The 12674-nt window shown below is 40.5% G+C and overlaps 1 protein-coding gene across 1 annotated transcript; it reads right to left on the reverse strand.

Moving 5' to 3' along the window:
• Positions 1–834: 834 nt before the first annotated feature.
• bmp3 (bone morphogenetic protein 3) lies at positions 835–12040 on the reverse strand. The gene is made up of 3 exons (XM_007547383.2): positions 11429–12040; positions 8607–9529; positions 835–3967 (listed from the first exon to the last, which is right to left on the reverse strand). The coding sequence occupies exons 1-3, from the start codon at positions 11703–11705 to the stop codon at positions 3776–3778; spliced, it is 1392 nt and encodes a 463-aa protein (XP_007547445.1). The 5' UTR covers positions 11706–12040; the 3' UTR covers positions 835–3775.
• Positions 12041–12674: the final 634 nt, after the last annotated feature.

Genomic DNA, 12674 nt, shown 5'->3' on the forward strand with positions numbered 1-12674 from the left:
CGCCCCCCGACAAGAATTTCTTAGTTTTTTTTACTGCAAAAACTAAGACCGGCCCCCGACCACAGAAAGGAACAGCTATGTGGCCCTCGCAGGAAAAGGTTTGGGGACCCCTGCTCTAAAGAAATGACACTATTCTCAACAAGTAAGCAATAACTTTTATTTTAACATTATTTAACTGTGTGTGTCATGGGTGGACAAGTCGGGTAATTTCTCCACTCACTTGAAGAAATTGTAAGGCAAGCTCACGTTTACTATCATGGATGTAAATTTGACCATCCAGCCACTTTTTCGAGACGTTATCGAAGTCCATCAATAACACCTAGATATCACTAAAGCCATAAATATATCCGGAAGGTATTTCCACATTCATTAGTCAATTTGTAATCGCAAGCATGTGATCATTTTTTAATAAAACATGACATTCACATATTAAATTTAATCAAATTAGTTTTTACATTTTTAAATATCCATCATTTCAAAGCTTTTTTTTAAAACTTTTGAAATGATTCAATTTTAATTCAGAGCCTGGTTGTAGGCTCCTCATGTATTGAGATGTGAGGATAAGAGTTTGTTTTGATTAATTTTATGACCAAAGCATTTGAGCTGGTCTCAGCTTCATGTTTCTGCATGTTTAGTTAATGTTATACTTTCAATGCCAAACTGCTGAGATCTGAGCCACTGCTGACTGGACACCATGTTTAACTTCCTTTATGTAAATGTAAAAGTCAACTTTTTAAGGTGCAAACATTTTTTTTAACACTGCATTGTTGAAGAAAATTAAAACTTGGTGTTGACAGACCTCATTTAAAAAGGAAAAAAAAGCATCGGCAGATGTGAAACTTGCATAATTTTATTCATTTCTTTGAATGCTTTGGAAGAAGGGTGGGAGCTTCTTGTAGGGAGACCTTTTAAATAGTTCATCACACTTTGTTTCATATCAGTAGTGACATATATGTCCATCAGCGACGAGAACAACCATCAGTGCTCCCCAGCTTCAGTTCTCCTTCTCCAAGCCACACCATTACAAGATATGCAACATCCAGTAAATAAATAGATGCACGGTAAAGTCTTTTCCATATACAAATATATTTTATGAAGCTTATTGTACAAGCATTTATTTTTTTTATCTAACATTTACAAGATACTTTGAGCAGTAAGGATGAATAAGCTCTTAAAAACAGATTAAATGCTGCCCTGTTTTTCTTTATTTGTTTACTAAGTGCACTCCAGACTGTCAGAGCTGCATGAAAACCTCTTCAGCCTCACTCTGCAGCATCCACCCGATTGCTTCTGCAGACTAAGGAGGAACACTTCGAAAATGTGTCAGTACAAATTACAAAAAGTTAGACAATCTGCAAAATAAACGTCTCTTAATATCAAAATAGTGAAATATTAATTTAAAAAATAAACTCCACTGGTGATCATAGCTATGAAAACAAGCACTACAGTCACCCTTTGCAGGCTAACCAATTTGTAAATACCCTCGGCTGCTTGTTGCACATCATCAAGCGAGGTTGGTTATCTGAATGACCGAGTCGCTCCAAATTAAGTCAAAGAAGATTAAATTCACCCTTTCAAGACTGGAAGGCTTTAAACAGTGAGATATATATATACAAAAAATGTACAAGAATGTAAAAAATAAAGAAGTTTTCTGTTGTATTTAAGGCTGTCTGAGCTGAATAAATATTTGTTTTTTTCACGTTACTAATATGAACTGTAAACTTGATTATACAGCAAACCCCTGAATAATTAATGTCAAATTTTAGCTGAATTATTCTAGCATGTAATCCACAAAATAAGGTCTGATCTCCTTGGTGACTGAATAAAGTTAATTATTTTTTTTACATTATTGTAAAAAACCTCCTCAACCACTTTATTCTAAAGTCGACTTTTAGAATAAAAAGATAAACTTCAGGCTCTGACTTCTATGTGCCAAGGAGCACAAAGGTCAAAGCTGTGCATAAACGATAGACACTGCTGAATTACTGGTATTGATTTATGGCGCAATACCAATGATGGCCACTAGTCGGTTCTAGTCCGTTCAAAGATCTCATCAGATCTTAACTAAAATTCTTCCCGTGAATTGCTGTGACATCAAAAAGAATATTATTATTATTTTTAAATTCATTTTAGGCATTAAAAAATGTTGCCCAGCTACCGTCACCACTTACTCTGGAAAAACAAAACACAAGATCCTGGTGATCACCTCTCATAAAGGCTCCAGGTTCCTTCATGGGAAACTAAACTAAAACCTGCGCAGTGTTTTTTTCTTTTTCTTTTTTCTATAACAACAATCAGCATAAAACAAATGATATGTAAAGTAAAACCGATTTAGAGGAGGCCTGTATATTGACAGAATACTAATTTAGTCGAGGAAAAACACCCACTAAGGCACTTTATAAAGCTTATTCTTAATAAACATTCTACATTATAGCAAGGACAACATGTACAGTTTAGGATACAAAAAATAGTTGGATTACAATGTCTGAAAGCAAACAAATATTTTGAGTCTGATATGAGGCTTTAGGAATTATTTGTGATTTATTTCTTTGATCTAAGAAAGGTTTGAAACATCTCAGTAAGAATTAGGTAAATTATTTAGCCCCAGAGGAGTTTTTTTTTCTTCATTTGCTGTTTCCCCTTAAAAGGTTATTTTGGGTTTTTTAAAGTGGGCTTCTGTTCAGAGTGCACAAGTAGTAGGTATCTTGTGTGCAGCATACAGTTTTCATTTTCCTGAAATAGAGAGCAGTTGTCTAGCTAATGGCTAGGCAGCAATAATGCTAAGACAACTCTAGATTCAAAATTACAAGTACTGCTTTTAAAGCTTTGCACTTTGTATTAAAAAGTTGACTTTTTTTCTAAAATATAATTCATTCACAGTCTGTAACATGTTTGTTATAGTTTATCAGGGCAGAGGTTGTATGTTCCTCTTAAACAGAATGCTAATCTTTGATCCAAGTAAAGATGCTAAGAGAGAAATATATTGCAGGTAAGATATTTACTACTCATAAACTGTCAATAGAACCCCACTTTTAAAAATCTGAACTAATTGCTGAAGTTCAGAACGACTTCTCTCATTCTGGAGTAATTTATCTCCTGAAAGCTTCTACTAATATAAAATACAGACAAAATGTAGCTTACTCTCCTGCATGAAGGAACATCTAAAAAAAAAAAAAAAAAAACTTAGTGGAGCCGAAATCTGAACACAAACATGTAAATCTACTGTCTATACGTCACAACTCTGGCTTTGGAACCTAATATAATCCTGTATAGCAGCCAAGCCCATAATGATGCAAAATCCTCTTTTATAGCGAATAACACAGTGATAGTACAGACACAAATACACAGAGTAACAAATACCATGCAAGTGCGAGCAGAGGTGGCTTTTTAAGGATAAAGAGAAGTTCATGCGATGAAGGAGAGAATGATGAGGGAACACCTTCCCTCAGCCCACAGCTGTCGGCTCCAGCTGAGTCGGTTTTCCTTAATGATTCATATTTTCCCCTCGGTTTCTGTCTCTGTTGGTGTGATTTGTTCCACCCTGCTGTCACCCAACGGATCACAGATGAGAAATATGCAGGTAAAGAGTCGGTCAGCGCTGAGGCGTGCTAATGTCATCCATTTCTTCCCCTCAGCTGACCAGTGTCCTCCTCACCTGGAACAACAGGTGGCGCTCTCCTCCAGTGCAAAAGGGAAGCTGTGCTCAGTGGATGTTTAGTTTCAGGTTGCAAGGTGTTTGTTTCTGTGTGACACGAGGTGCAGACAGGAAGCGGAACTATCGGCAGGCGCAGGAGTCGACGGTCATGTTGGGGTAGACTTTCAGCACCACGTTCTTGTCCTCGTCGAAGAAGAGGATGCTGAGGGAGGACATCTTCTCTGGGACGCAGCACGGCTCGGGGATGCCGGGTACGACGCCCACGGCCCGAACAATGCTCTGGATGGTGGCGTGGTTCGAGGGCTTCAGAGCCTGAAGGGAAAAAACACAAAACAAAACTAAGATTCTGCAGCCTTAGCTTTAGGTGCTAACGCTAACTGCAACATCTCTCATGCTTTTCTGCAAAATATAATTGTGGCAGTGAGATTATTGAGGTTCTCATCTGTTTCTTCACAGATATCTTTAGGTCCCACCCCAGTAATTTAGCCAAGGCTGAGGTCTGGACTTTGATTGGACCATTCTGTTGTAAATGTTTGGGATCAGTAGCTGCTTTTCCATTACAAATTTGCACAAAACTTTGTCAATATTCTGCTAAGATCTAAAATTTCGCAAAAGTTGTGGTTCAATTACATAAGAAATGCAATTAAAAAATATAGGTAATTAAAAAACATGCTGCGCCATCATCCCCCAGCCACTTAATGTCATCTTCTTCATGGTTAGTGCAAGCAGTAACATCTGGTTGCTGAGCATATGAGTTGTGTGAGGCAAGAAAAAATATTTCCTTTGCAGTTTTGCAAAATAAGCCAATTATGATGCGGCCAAAAAAACCGCCTCAAAACTCTTGTTCAGAAAACTATTTTTTTAAAATAGTTGTTTCCATTAAGCTCGTGTTGTTCTGTTGACGACCCGGTTTGGACCAGGTTTCAGCTGTTGGATAGAAGGACACGTATTTGATTCTAGAATAGAGTACAGAGGAGATCGTGGTTGACTCGATGAGTGACACATTAACAGATCTATCTACAAATAATCTCCACAGTTTGTGGTGTGTTTCTGTTTCTGTTTTTTGGTGCTGTGCTCTGATCTCTACTGTGTTTTGTCTTTCGCCCATCATGTTTTCACACCTGACAGTCTGATAGACTTGTTCAAAATTGCAGCATTTGTTAAATTTTCAGCTGGTGCAGTTCACTTTCACAAGGCACCGAGTCAAATGGTCCAAAGCCTTTGAGCAACCTGTTCCCCTCCTCGCCTGCAGAGGCGCTGCACCAAGAACCACTGACGACGACAAAAAACTCTGAAGAAGACACTGAGCACAACTTCCTTCTTTGCAACAAAAATTTAGCGGTTGCTAAATTTTCGTTAATTTGTGTGCTTGTTTTGGTGGTATTTACCCAGAATGCCCTGCGCTGTAGTTCACTTCCTGCTTTGGAGCGGTTGGTGTTCTCATAGACATTTGAACCACACTGTAGCTTACTTCAACCAAACCCAGAGCTAGGTTTGTAAGTGGACCAGATTTTACTTTTTTGGTCCCATCAGACTTCGACTGGCATTGATAACTCTCCAAACGAAGCGGACTTTCTAGAAAAACTAACTAGAGTTTGATTAAATCGGACTGAACAGGGCTGGTGGGAATGCTCACAGAATGAGTCTATTACATTTAAGTTTGACTCTGTTTTGTCATTTGTTGTGAGACTGTAAGCAGAGGGAAGCAGTTCTTGGGCTTTGTTGTGTTGACTGAAAAATACCTTGTCAGGCTAGACACTTTGTCTCATTAAGTAGAGTTGGTTCTTTAACCTTCAAACTTTGATTAAATAATTATAGAAAAAATAAGACATTTAATTAGATCATTCTTCGGGTCTGAACACATCTCAGACCCCAGAAAACTCCAGCCCAGTAGGTGGCAGTAATGTATCATCAACCAAACTATTTGAATTGCAAAATTTTCTAATATATTGTTATTTAATAACTAAAAGTCACAATTTGAGCCTTACCTTTACATCATTTATCAGAGAACATATTGGGTTCTCTGCAGAAATGAGAATCGGATGAGAACAAAAACTGAGACTTGCTAACACTGAAGATGCTAAACTTGTCTTTGTTTTTTTATAAAGGGCTTTTGAGATGAGTCTGTATTGCATTCAACCCAAACTCAAACATTTAAACAGATCAAAGTGGAATTGGATTATTCTAAACTGAGCAGACTTTAAAATTGAGTTTAACATCAGTTAAGCTTTTTATTCCATTCGTGAAAACACAGATGTATACAACAGTGATTTTTTTTTTTAATGATTTTGTTTTACATCTCTTGATGCATTCGATTTAACATGGACAGAATTGTTCTACACCAAATATAAGTCCGTAAAGCTTCCTTCTGCTGCAACTTTTCCTTCTTAAATCCCATTCAGTAAGTGAGGATTTTTATTTTTTATGATTCTTTCTTTTCCCTATTATCATAAATGAACTAATGACACCCTGGTTTTATCCCTAAAATATTGCATTATTGTGTTTAACCAACAGACTGGAAGCCAAGGTGACAGCTGTGAAATTGGTCTAGATGCTTTTATTACATAAACTCAACTATTTGAAAGAAAAAACACTAGGAAAATGTCCAGCAGGGGGAGCTTGAACTTGTGTTTTTTGCTGTCTAAGTATCTTGTTTTGTTTCTACTCTGTTCTTGACCAACCATCGGAGCGCCTGAAAGCTGTCTTCAAATTCCTGACAGTTCACACACCTGATTAGCAGCTTCAGGGCTCCTTCGCGCTTCCTTCACGTCACAAGAGAAAGCAGCTTTTAATAGAAACTATTTAGCAGCTTCTGACAAAGGAGGTGGATCATCACAGGCTCCTCTGCCTGAGCAGAAAAGCTGCAGGAGAGGGAGGCGGCTGCCTTCAGGGCCCGACTGCTGGGACTAATTACATCCCACTACAAAGGCCTGCGACTCCACTCTAATGAATTAAATAGATGGGGCTGGAGCATTCCGGCCATGTTTAGAATACCTGTGATGTTATCTTGTCACCGGGAGCCAAACTTTAACATTGTCCTCTAATTGTTTTTTTTTCCCCACTAAAGGTAAAGGTGTAAAAATGTAGCTGAGGTCAGCCACCTGCTGTGAGCTTTTCTTCATAGATCTGCAACTTGACCTGTGTTTCCCACATGCCCTGTGCATTAGGACGTTACTTTGAACTAACCGTTTTTATTAAATTACATCGTTATACTGTTGATGCTAATCTTCAAAGGCTTTCTGATCTTTCTGCAAAGCAGAGGAGAAACTGAAGAGGATCCAGTGGCTGTGAGCAGTTTATCCCTGCAGTTGAAGATTAAAGCTCGTAAAGTTTGGGATTATCATCCATAATGTAAGACAGACACAGTTCTGACTTTAATGTTGCTAAGGTTAATACAACACAGAGCCTAACAGCATCGGCTAACAAAGACTGATGGACGCACTGATTGCTGCACGCAGCCGACTCTGTTTACCTAATGTCCACAGAGAGCGCCTGTGTATGTTTTTAGTCCTCTGTTACAGTATGAGGCCTCACTAATGGGTCCTGGACTTCTGCAGCGCATGTTTTCGGACAACCTGTTGACTCAGATTTGCATTTGGAGTAAAAAAAAAAATAAAAATGCAATCAGTGGCCACTTTATTAGGTACACCTGTTCATCGGTGCTACATTACGTTTTGGGTGAGAATACCATCTGGTTTACCTGATGAGAGAAAGGCAAGATCACTGAGATAACCAGACATTCCCTAGCAACTCTCTGCAGAGCATCCCACGGTTCTGGGTCTGTTCCTGGGTCTCCTCCATATTGGATGACGAGACATTTAACCTGACCCTCAACCTCCTCAACCAATTTACTTACTCAAATATACTTTACCCACTCACCACCAACATGAAGGGAGCAACAATGATAGCCTTAGATTTGGAAGATTTGACTCATTGGGCCATTTTACACTGTGCTGTAAACCTCTTCATTGACTTCAAGAAGCTAACGCAACAATATCATCTGCAAAAAGAAAGATGAAACCATGTGGATCCCCCAAATCAGACATTGTCCTCTCTATGCTTACACCATGAGATGTCAAAGCACTTTAGCTTAACGAATGGAAGAGGCTTGCTTGTTTTAGGGTTTTCACACCTGATAGTCCGGTTAGATTGGGGACCAGAACGGCAACATTTGTTACATTTTCAGCTGCTGCGGTTTGGTTTCACACTGCACTGTGTAAAACAATCCAAACCCTTTGAAAAACCTGTTCCCCTCCTCACCTGTGGTGGCGCTGTACCAAGAACCACTAGAGGAATTGAGACAAAAACCTCTGAAGAAGACAACTTCCTTTTTTATGAAATATAAACGAAAATGGAGTAGCATCAGATTTATAGGATTTCTCTTTTGTCTTTGGTAAAAGATCCCATTTCTACCACAAGATCTAGACTCTTAAGAACTTTTGTTTTGGTTGTATTTACCCAGAATGCTCTGCGTTATAATCCACTCCCTGCTTTTGGAGCGGTCTCCAGTCTGCTTGGCGTTCACATGCTTAAGAACCGCACCACAGTTCACATCAACCGAGCTGAGACCGAGGTTTTAGATTATAATTGAAGTATTCGGTGAGACGTTTCTTAAATATCAAATGTTGTTTTAGCTTGAGCAGAAAGAAGATGATTAAGGCCACTGGAAAAAAAGGATTTTTGTCACAATATTCTGACTTTTTTCCCAAAAACCCGAAGTTTTTTTCACAGAATTGAAACTTTGGATCTCAGAAAATTTAAGTCAGAATTCTTTTTTTTTCTCTGTCCTTTATCCTCTTCCTTATGAGCAACAATAAAATATCCTATTGCAATTATCCTCATTAAATTTAAGTGGTGTCGTTCTTTTTCTCGACATTGAACACATATAATTTGGAGGTCTGAAGCATCTTTTTGTTTTGCAAAACGAAACGTGAAATATTTGTTTTCTCACCTTTGGCATTGGGAACTGGCAGGATCCCGAACAATAGAAGGCATCAAAAGACTTGGGCGATATAATCCATTCGCTCCACCCAATGTCCGCAAAGTCCACCTTGAGGTACCTTCGAGCGCAGTTCCTCGGCTCATTCCACTGCTTCTTTCGCGCCTTTCTGATGGTCTGCTCATCAAACTGCAGGAGGGGATTCTTGGGTCGCTGATTCTTGCGGACCTTTTTCCGTGGCCGACGGGGCTGCTTGTTTTCTATCGGCTCGTACGGACTCGTCTCGTCCCATCCTCTCGTCTCGTACGGATACTCGGGTCCAGGAAGTTCGTTGTTTTGCAAAGGGAGAAGAACGTTAGCTGACCGCTTGTGTCTGGAGCGCAGCTGTTGTTCTTGCTCAGTGTTGTTGCGCTCTCTCAGCTTTTGGAGGCTGTGTGAAATGGAGCCTTCCCCTCCCAGTGAGTGGTGTCTCTGGAGAGTGGCTACCACGCTTTCAGGCTCCGAGATGGCAGAGTCGTTGGCGTAAACCAGGATATAGGGCGAACGGTCGGACAGGAGCTTCTTCCACGGTTGCGGACCTTGTGAGGCGACGTCAATCCCAATGAGCAACTCGTCGTGATGTTTGGCCTGACTGACCACGCGGGTTATGTCCCTCCACTGCCACGAAATGAAGTCCCTGTAGAGGGTGGACACGTTTATCCGAAAGTGTCCCAAACTCCTCATCTTGTTGTCCACGGAAGCAAAGCTCCAGATGACCATGTGGATGTGGCTGTGTCTCCGGGGGCCGTGGCGGGCGCAGTGTTTGGGCGTGAAGCAGCGCTGGGTGTTGTTCTGAAGGTCTCCGATGTAGTAATGAAGAGTTGCCGACAGAACGTCCTCAGACTGGGTGAGGGAGGTGAGGTTAAAAACCTGCAGCTGCTTGTTGTTTATTGTACCTGTAAACAGTGGGGAGTAACAGTTACACAATGCAAAACTGTGGCGCATATAGTGTGGATAAACAACTTAAGCTGGGTGATCACATATGTACGACAGCGTGTTGGGGCCATTGGAGACAGACAAAAAGAAGTAAACTTCCACCATAAAACTCAGAAATTTTGAGATCAGTTTCAGAAATTTTCTAGAAAAAACGTGGAAATTGGAAAAGCTGAAAATGAATAAAATTAGTAATAAAATGATTACAATTGCTGAAAACAAAGTGTATAATTCTGTTTCAGCAATTTTTATTTATTCTGATTGAAAGTTAAAAATACAGGTAATAGTCAATAAACTTTCAAATTGTTTAAAACAGGATTTTAAACTTCAGTCACAGATAATTAGATGCGTGATGCACCGTCACCATCTGCAGAATTAATACAACAAAGTAAGGATCAAACTTTTACTGGTGAGGTGTGCTTAGTGATGTAATGATGGTTCCAGGCTGGTTCTCTGGCTGTGGAAAACCCCACCACATTTTTTTAAGAACCAGCAGAGAACCACCTGTAGCCGCCGTTTTAGTTTAGCACTGAAACCACTATGGTGGAAAACCCCTAAAAATATCCTCCTCCTGTCCAGCTGGGAGTTACTTGTTTGTCCTTATAAAGGGCCTCAAGATGACATTTCTTCTAATTTGACCATCTTGACTTAATTCAAGTATAGATGAGTTACACCTTTTTTTTCATAAGAACTGTGAAGACATCTTAACATTTGCATAATTTGAGCCAGATTTTACAGAGATTGTACTGTCATATGGATAGTTAAGGACAGGATGCATTTGTGAAACTTAAGCATAACGTAGATGTTTAGTTTAGAAAATAATGACAAAGTAAACAACTACTGTATATAAATACATAAGACAGCAGAAGATTTAGTTCTAAAAGGTGGGAACATTCACACATGAACTGTTTCTGCTCTGAGTATCCATTAGCTTGTTTCCCAGTGAGGATTCCTCCCTTTTCGCTAAACTAAGATAAATCTGACTGCTATTTACTTCTGGTAGCATATTGACTACTTTTACCTAACCAACATAACCACGAATCTGAATTTAACCTAAATATTTTTATAACTAAGACTAAAACAAAGTTTTGCTGTGTTTGCACAAGAAGAGAGCCACATTTTTCACCTCACTAAGTTGACTTTAATCGTCTGAGAGAAAATCTGTCGCAAATAGGTGGATTTCGCCTTTATATGCAGCAACCAGACGACAGGAGGCGGTAGTTTACAATCTCGTAGCAGCTGATCACCTTCAGCAGCGCCTGCATCACGTTGATAACCCAGAGTCTGCGCGTACATTTAAAGTGGATGATCTTAAAGGTCAAAGTTAAATAAAAGCCGCTGAAAAACATGTCTGGAGTGGAAACTCCTGTTCTGCTGCGACACAGACAGGCTGAACAGCTTCCCGGTCCTGACCCGAGGGGAAGATCTATTTACAGTATCTGAAAGTAAAATGTCAAGATAATGGAAACAAATGTGACGCTAAACGACGCTGAACGTCATGAAACATTCAGATTTCAGTCACAGTTTCCGCCTGAAGGAAGTGGCAACAGATTGATCCCATTAGAAGGAGTGGATCAACAGGTGGATTTTTGTCAAGCTCCATAAATAAGGAAATGGAGACGATAAAGTTGATTAATTTATACTATTTAACCAAGAACAGAATATTGTTTGCTCTTTTTTTGTTTGAACGAACTGGATTTTCAAAAAATAAATTGTAAAATTATGCAGATTCTGCGGACACTGCGCAAACAGGACGTTATCAGATCAACTTCAAACTTGTGATGGCAACACTAACACATTAAGAAATAAGCGGATCGTTTCTGTGCTTCATGGCAAAGTGCGTAAAAATCCTGGATACGTACCCCAGTGCGCTTTGAAGCTGCGGACCGTGTTGCCGTCCCTGAAGGGAAACCCGGCCCGGTTGTACTTGTCGTAAAGCATCTGCATGTGCTCCGTCATTGTATCCTGCAAATGTGCGTCCCGGTCATCCTTGGCGGCGTATTTTCTATCCACCGAGTGCGTAAAATCCACTTTTAACCTCTCGGGGAAACTGTCCGTTTTTAACATCGCGCAGAATCCAGCGCACAGATAACTCCATCCATAAAGCACGACGAGCACCAACCGAGAGTAGAGAGCCATGGCTGAGGCAAAGTCAGGAGAGAAGTGGGAAAAACAACAGCTGTGGATAAACTATCACAGCCAGACGTGTGTCCTATTTTTTTTAAAGGCAAAACCATCAACTGGGGAGTCCAAAATTGTCTATCATCACCACGTCTTCCAAGCTTTCTAAGTGCTTTAGATATGTTGTATATAAGCAACAGTCAATAGAATTAAAAATGCTCCAACGCACAGCAGAGTGTGTGATAAAACAGATGCGGGAGATCTGCGCCTCCGCAGAAAACACTCCTGGTCTCAGCTCTGCAGCGCTCAACCGTCCCCCCGTCTCAGCTTTCATTGAAGGTAAAGCATGTTGTGCTTAGTATTATAGGGCTTGAGGGACCAGCTGGGTATTCCTCACACTCACACACACACACAGACACACACACACACACAGAGAGAGAGAGAGGGAGGGAGGGAAAGAAGAGAGAGAGAGTTTCCTGCCCAGAATACTTTTACGCACATTTAGCCTGGGGACAAATTATCATCTCGTTATCGAGAGCAGAAGGAAGCCTGTGTTATCGGCTGATTTGAAGTGAGAGATAAAGGTAAAAATAAAATTCCACTAAAGGACATTCCATCCATTTATTGGACAGATTTCATCACCTGAACGGCTGCCACGGAGCAGCCGCGCCGTGCGTAATTTCTGCTTCGCAGAGTTGTGCGTCTGGGCAGCGCTGCTGAATGAAGCGGCTTACCGTGGGCATTAAAGGCTTTCTTCCCTGCTTTGTTTGGGTCAGTGCAGTTAAGCACACACATCCTGTACCATCGCGGCCTGATCCGGATGCTCTACACTTCCCCGTCTCCCGCAAAACAGCCCATCAGGCGGGGTTCAAACACCCCACCCAGCCGCTCCTCTTTCAGGGGCACTCGGGAGGAAATGATTGGGCCTTTGGACATTTGATGGTAATAATATTAGCATGCCATGCCCTTCATAGCTCTGTGGTGGTG

Source organism: Poecilia formosa, unplaced genomic scaffold, assembly GCF_000485575.1.
Source record: "Poecilia formosa unplaced genomic scaffold, Poecilia_formosa-5.1.2 Scaffold20, whole genome shotgun sequence".
Taxonomy (NCBI): Eukaryota; Metazoa; Chordata; class Actinopteri; order Cyprinodontiformes; family Poeciliidae; genus Poecilia; species Poecilia formosa.

Excerpts from the sequence above, each read along its gene's own strand:
- bmp3 (XM_007547383.2), bottom strand. The coding sequence starts at position 11,705 with ATGGCTCTCTACTCTCGGTTGGTGCTCGTCGTGCTTTATGGATGGAGT. Across the intron at positions 9,530-11,428 it reads CAGCTTCAAAGCGCACTGGG|GTACAATAAACAACAAGCAG; the intron begins GTACGTATCCAG and ends CACTGTTTACAG. Across the intron at positions 3,968-8,606 it reads GCCAGTTCCCAATGCCAAAG|GCTCTGAAGCCCTCGAACCA; the intron begins GTGAGAAAACAA and ends TTTTCCCTTCAG.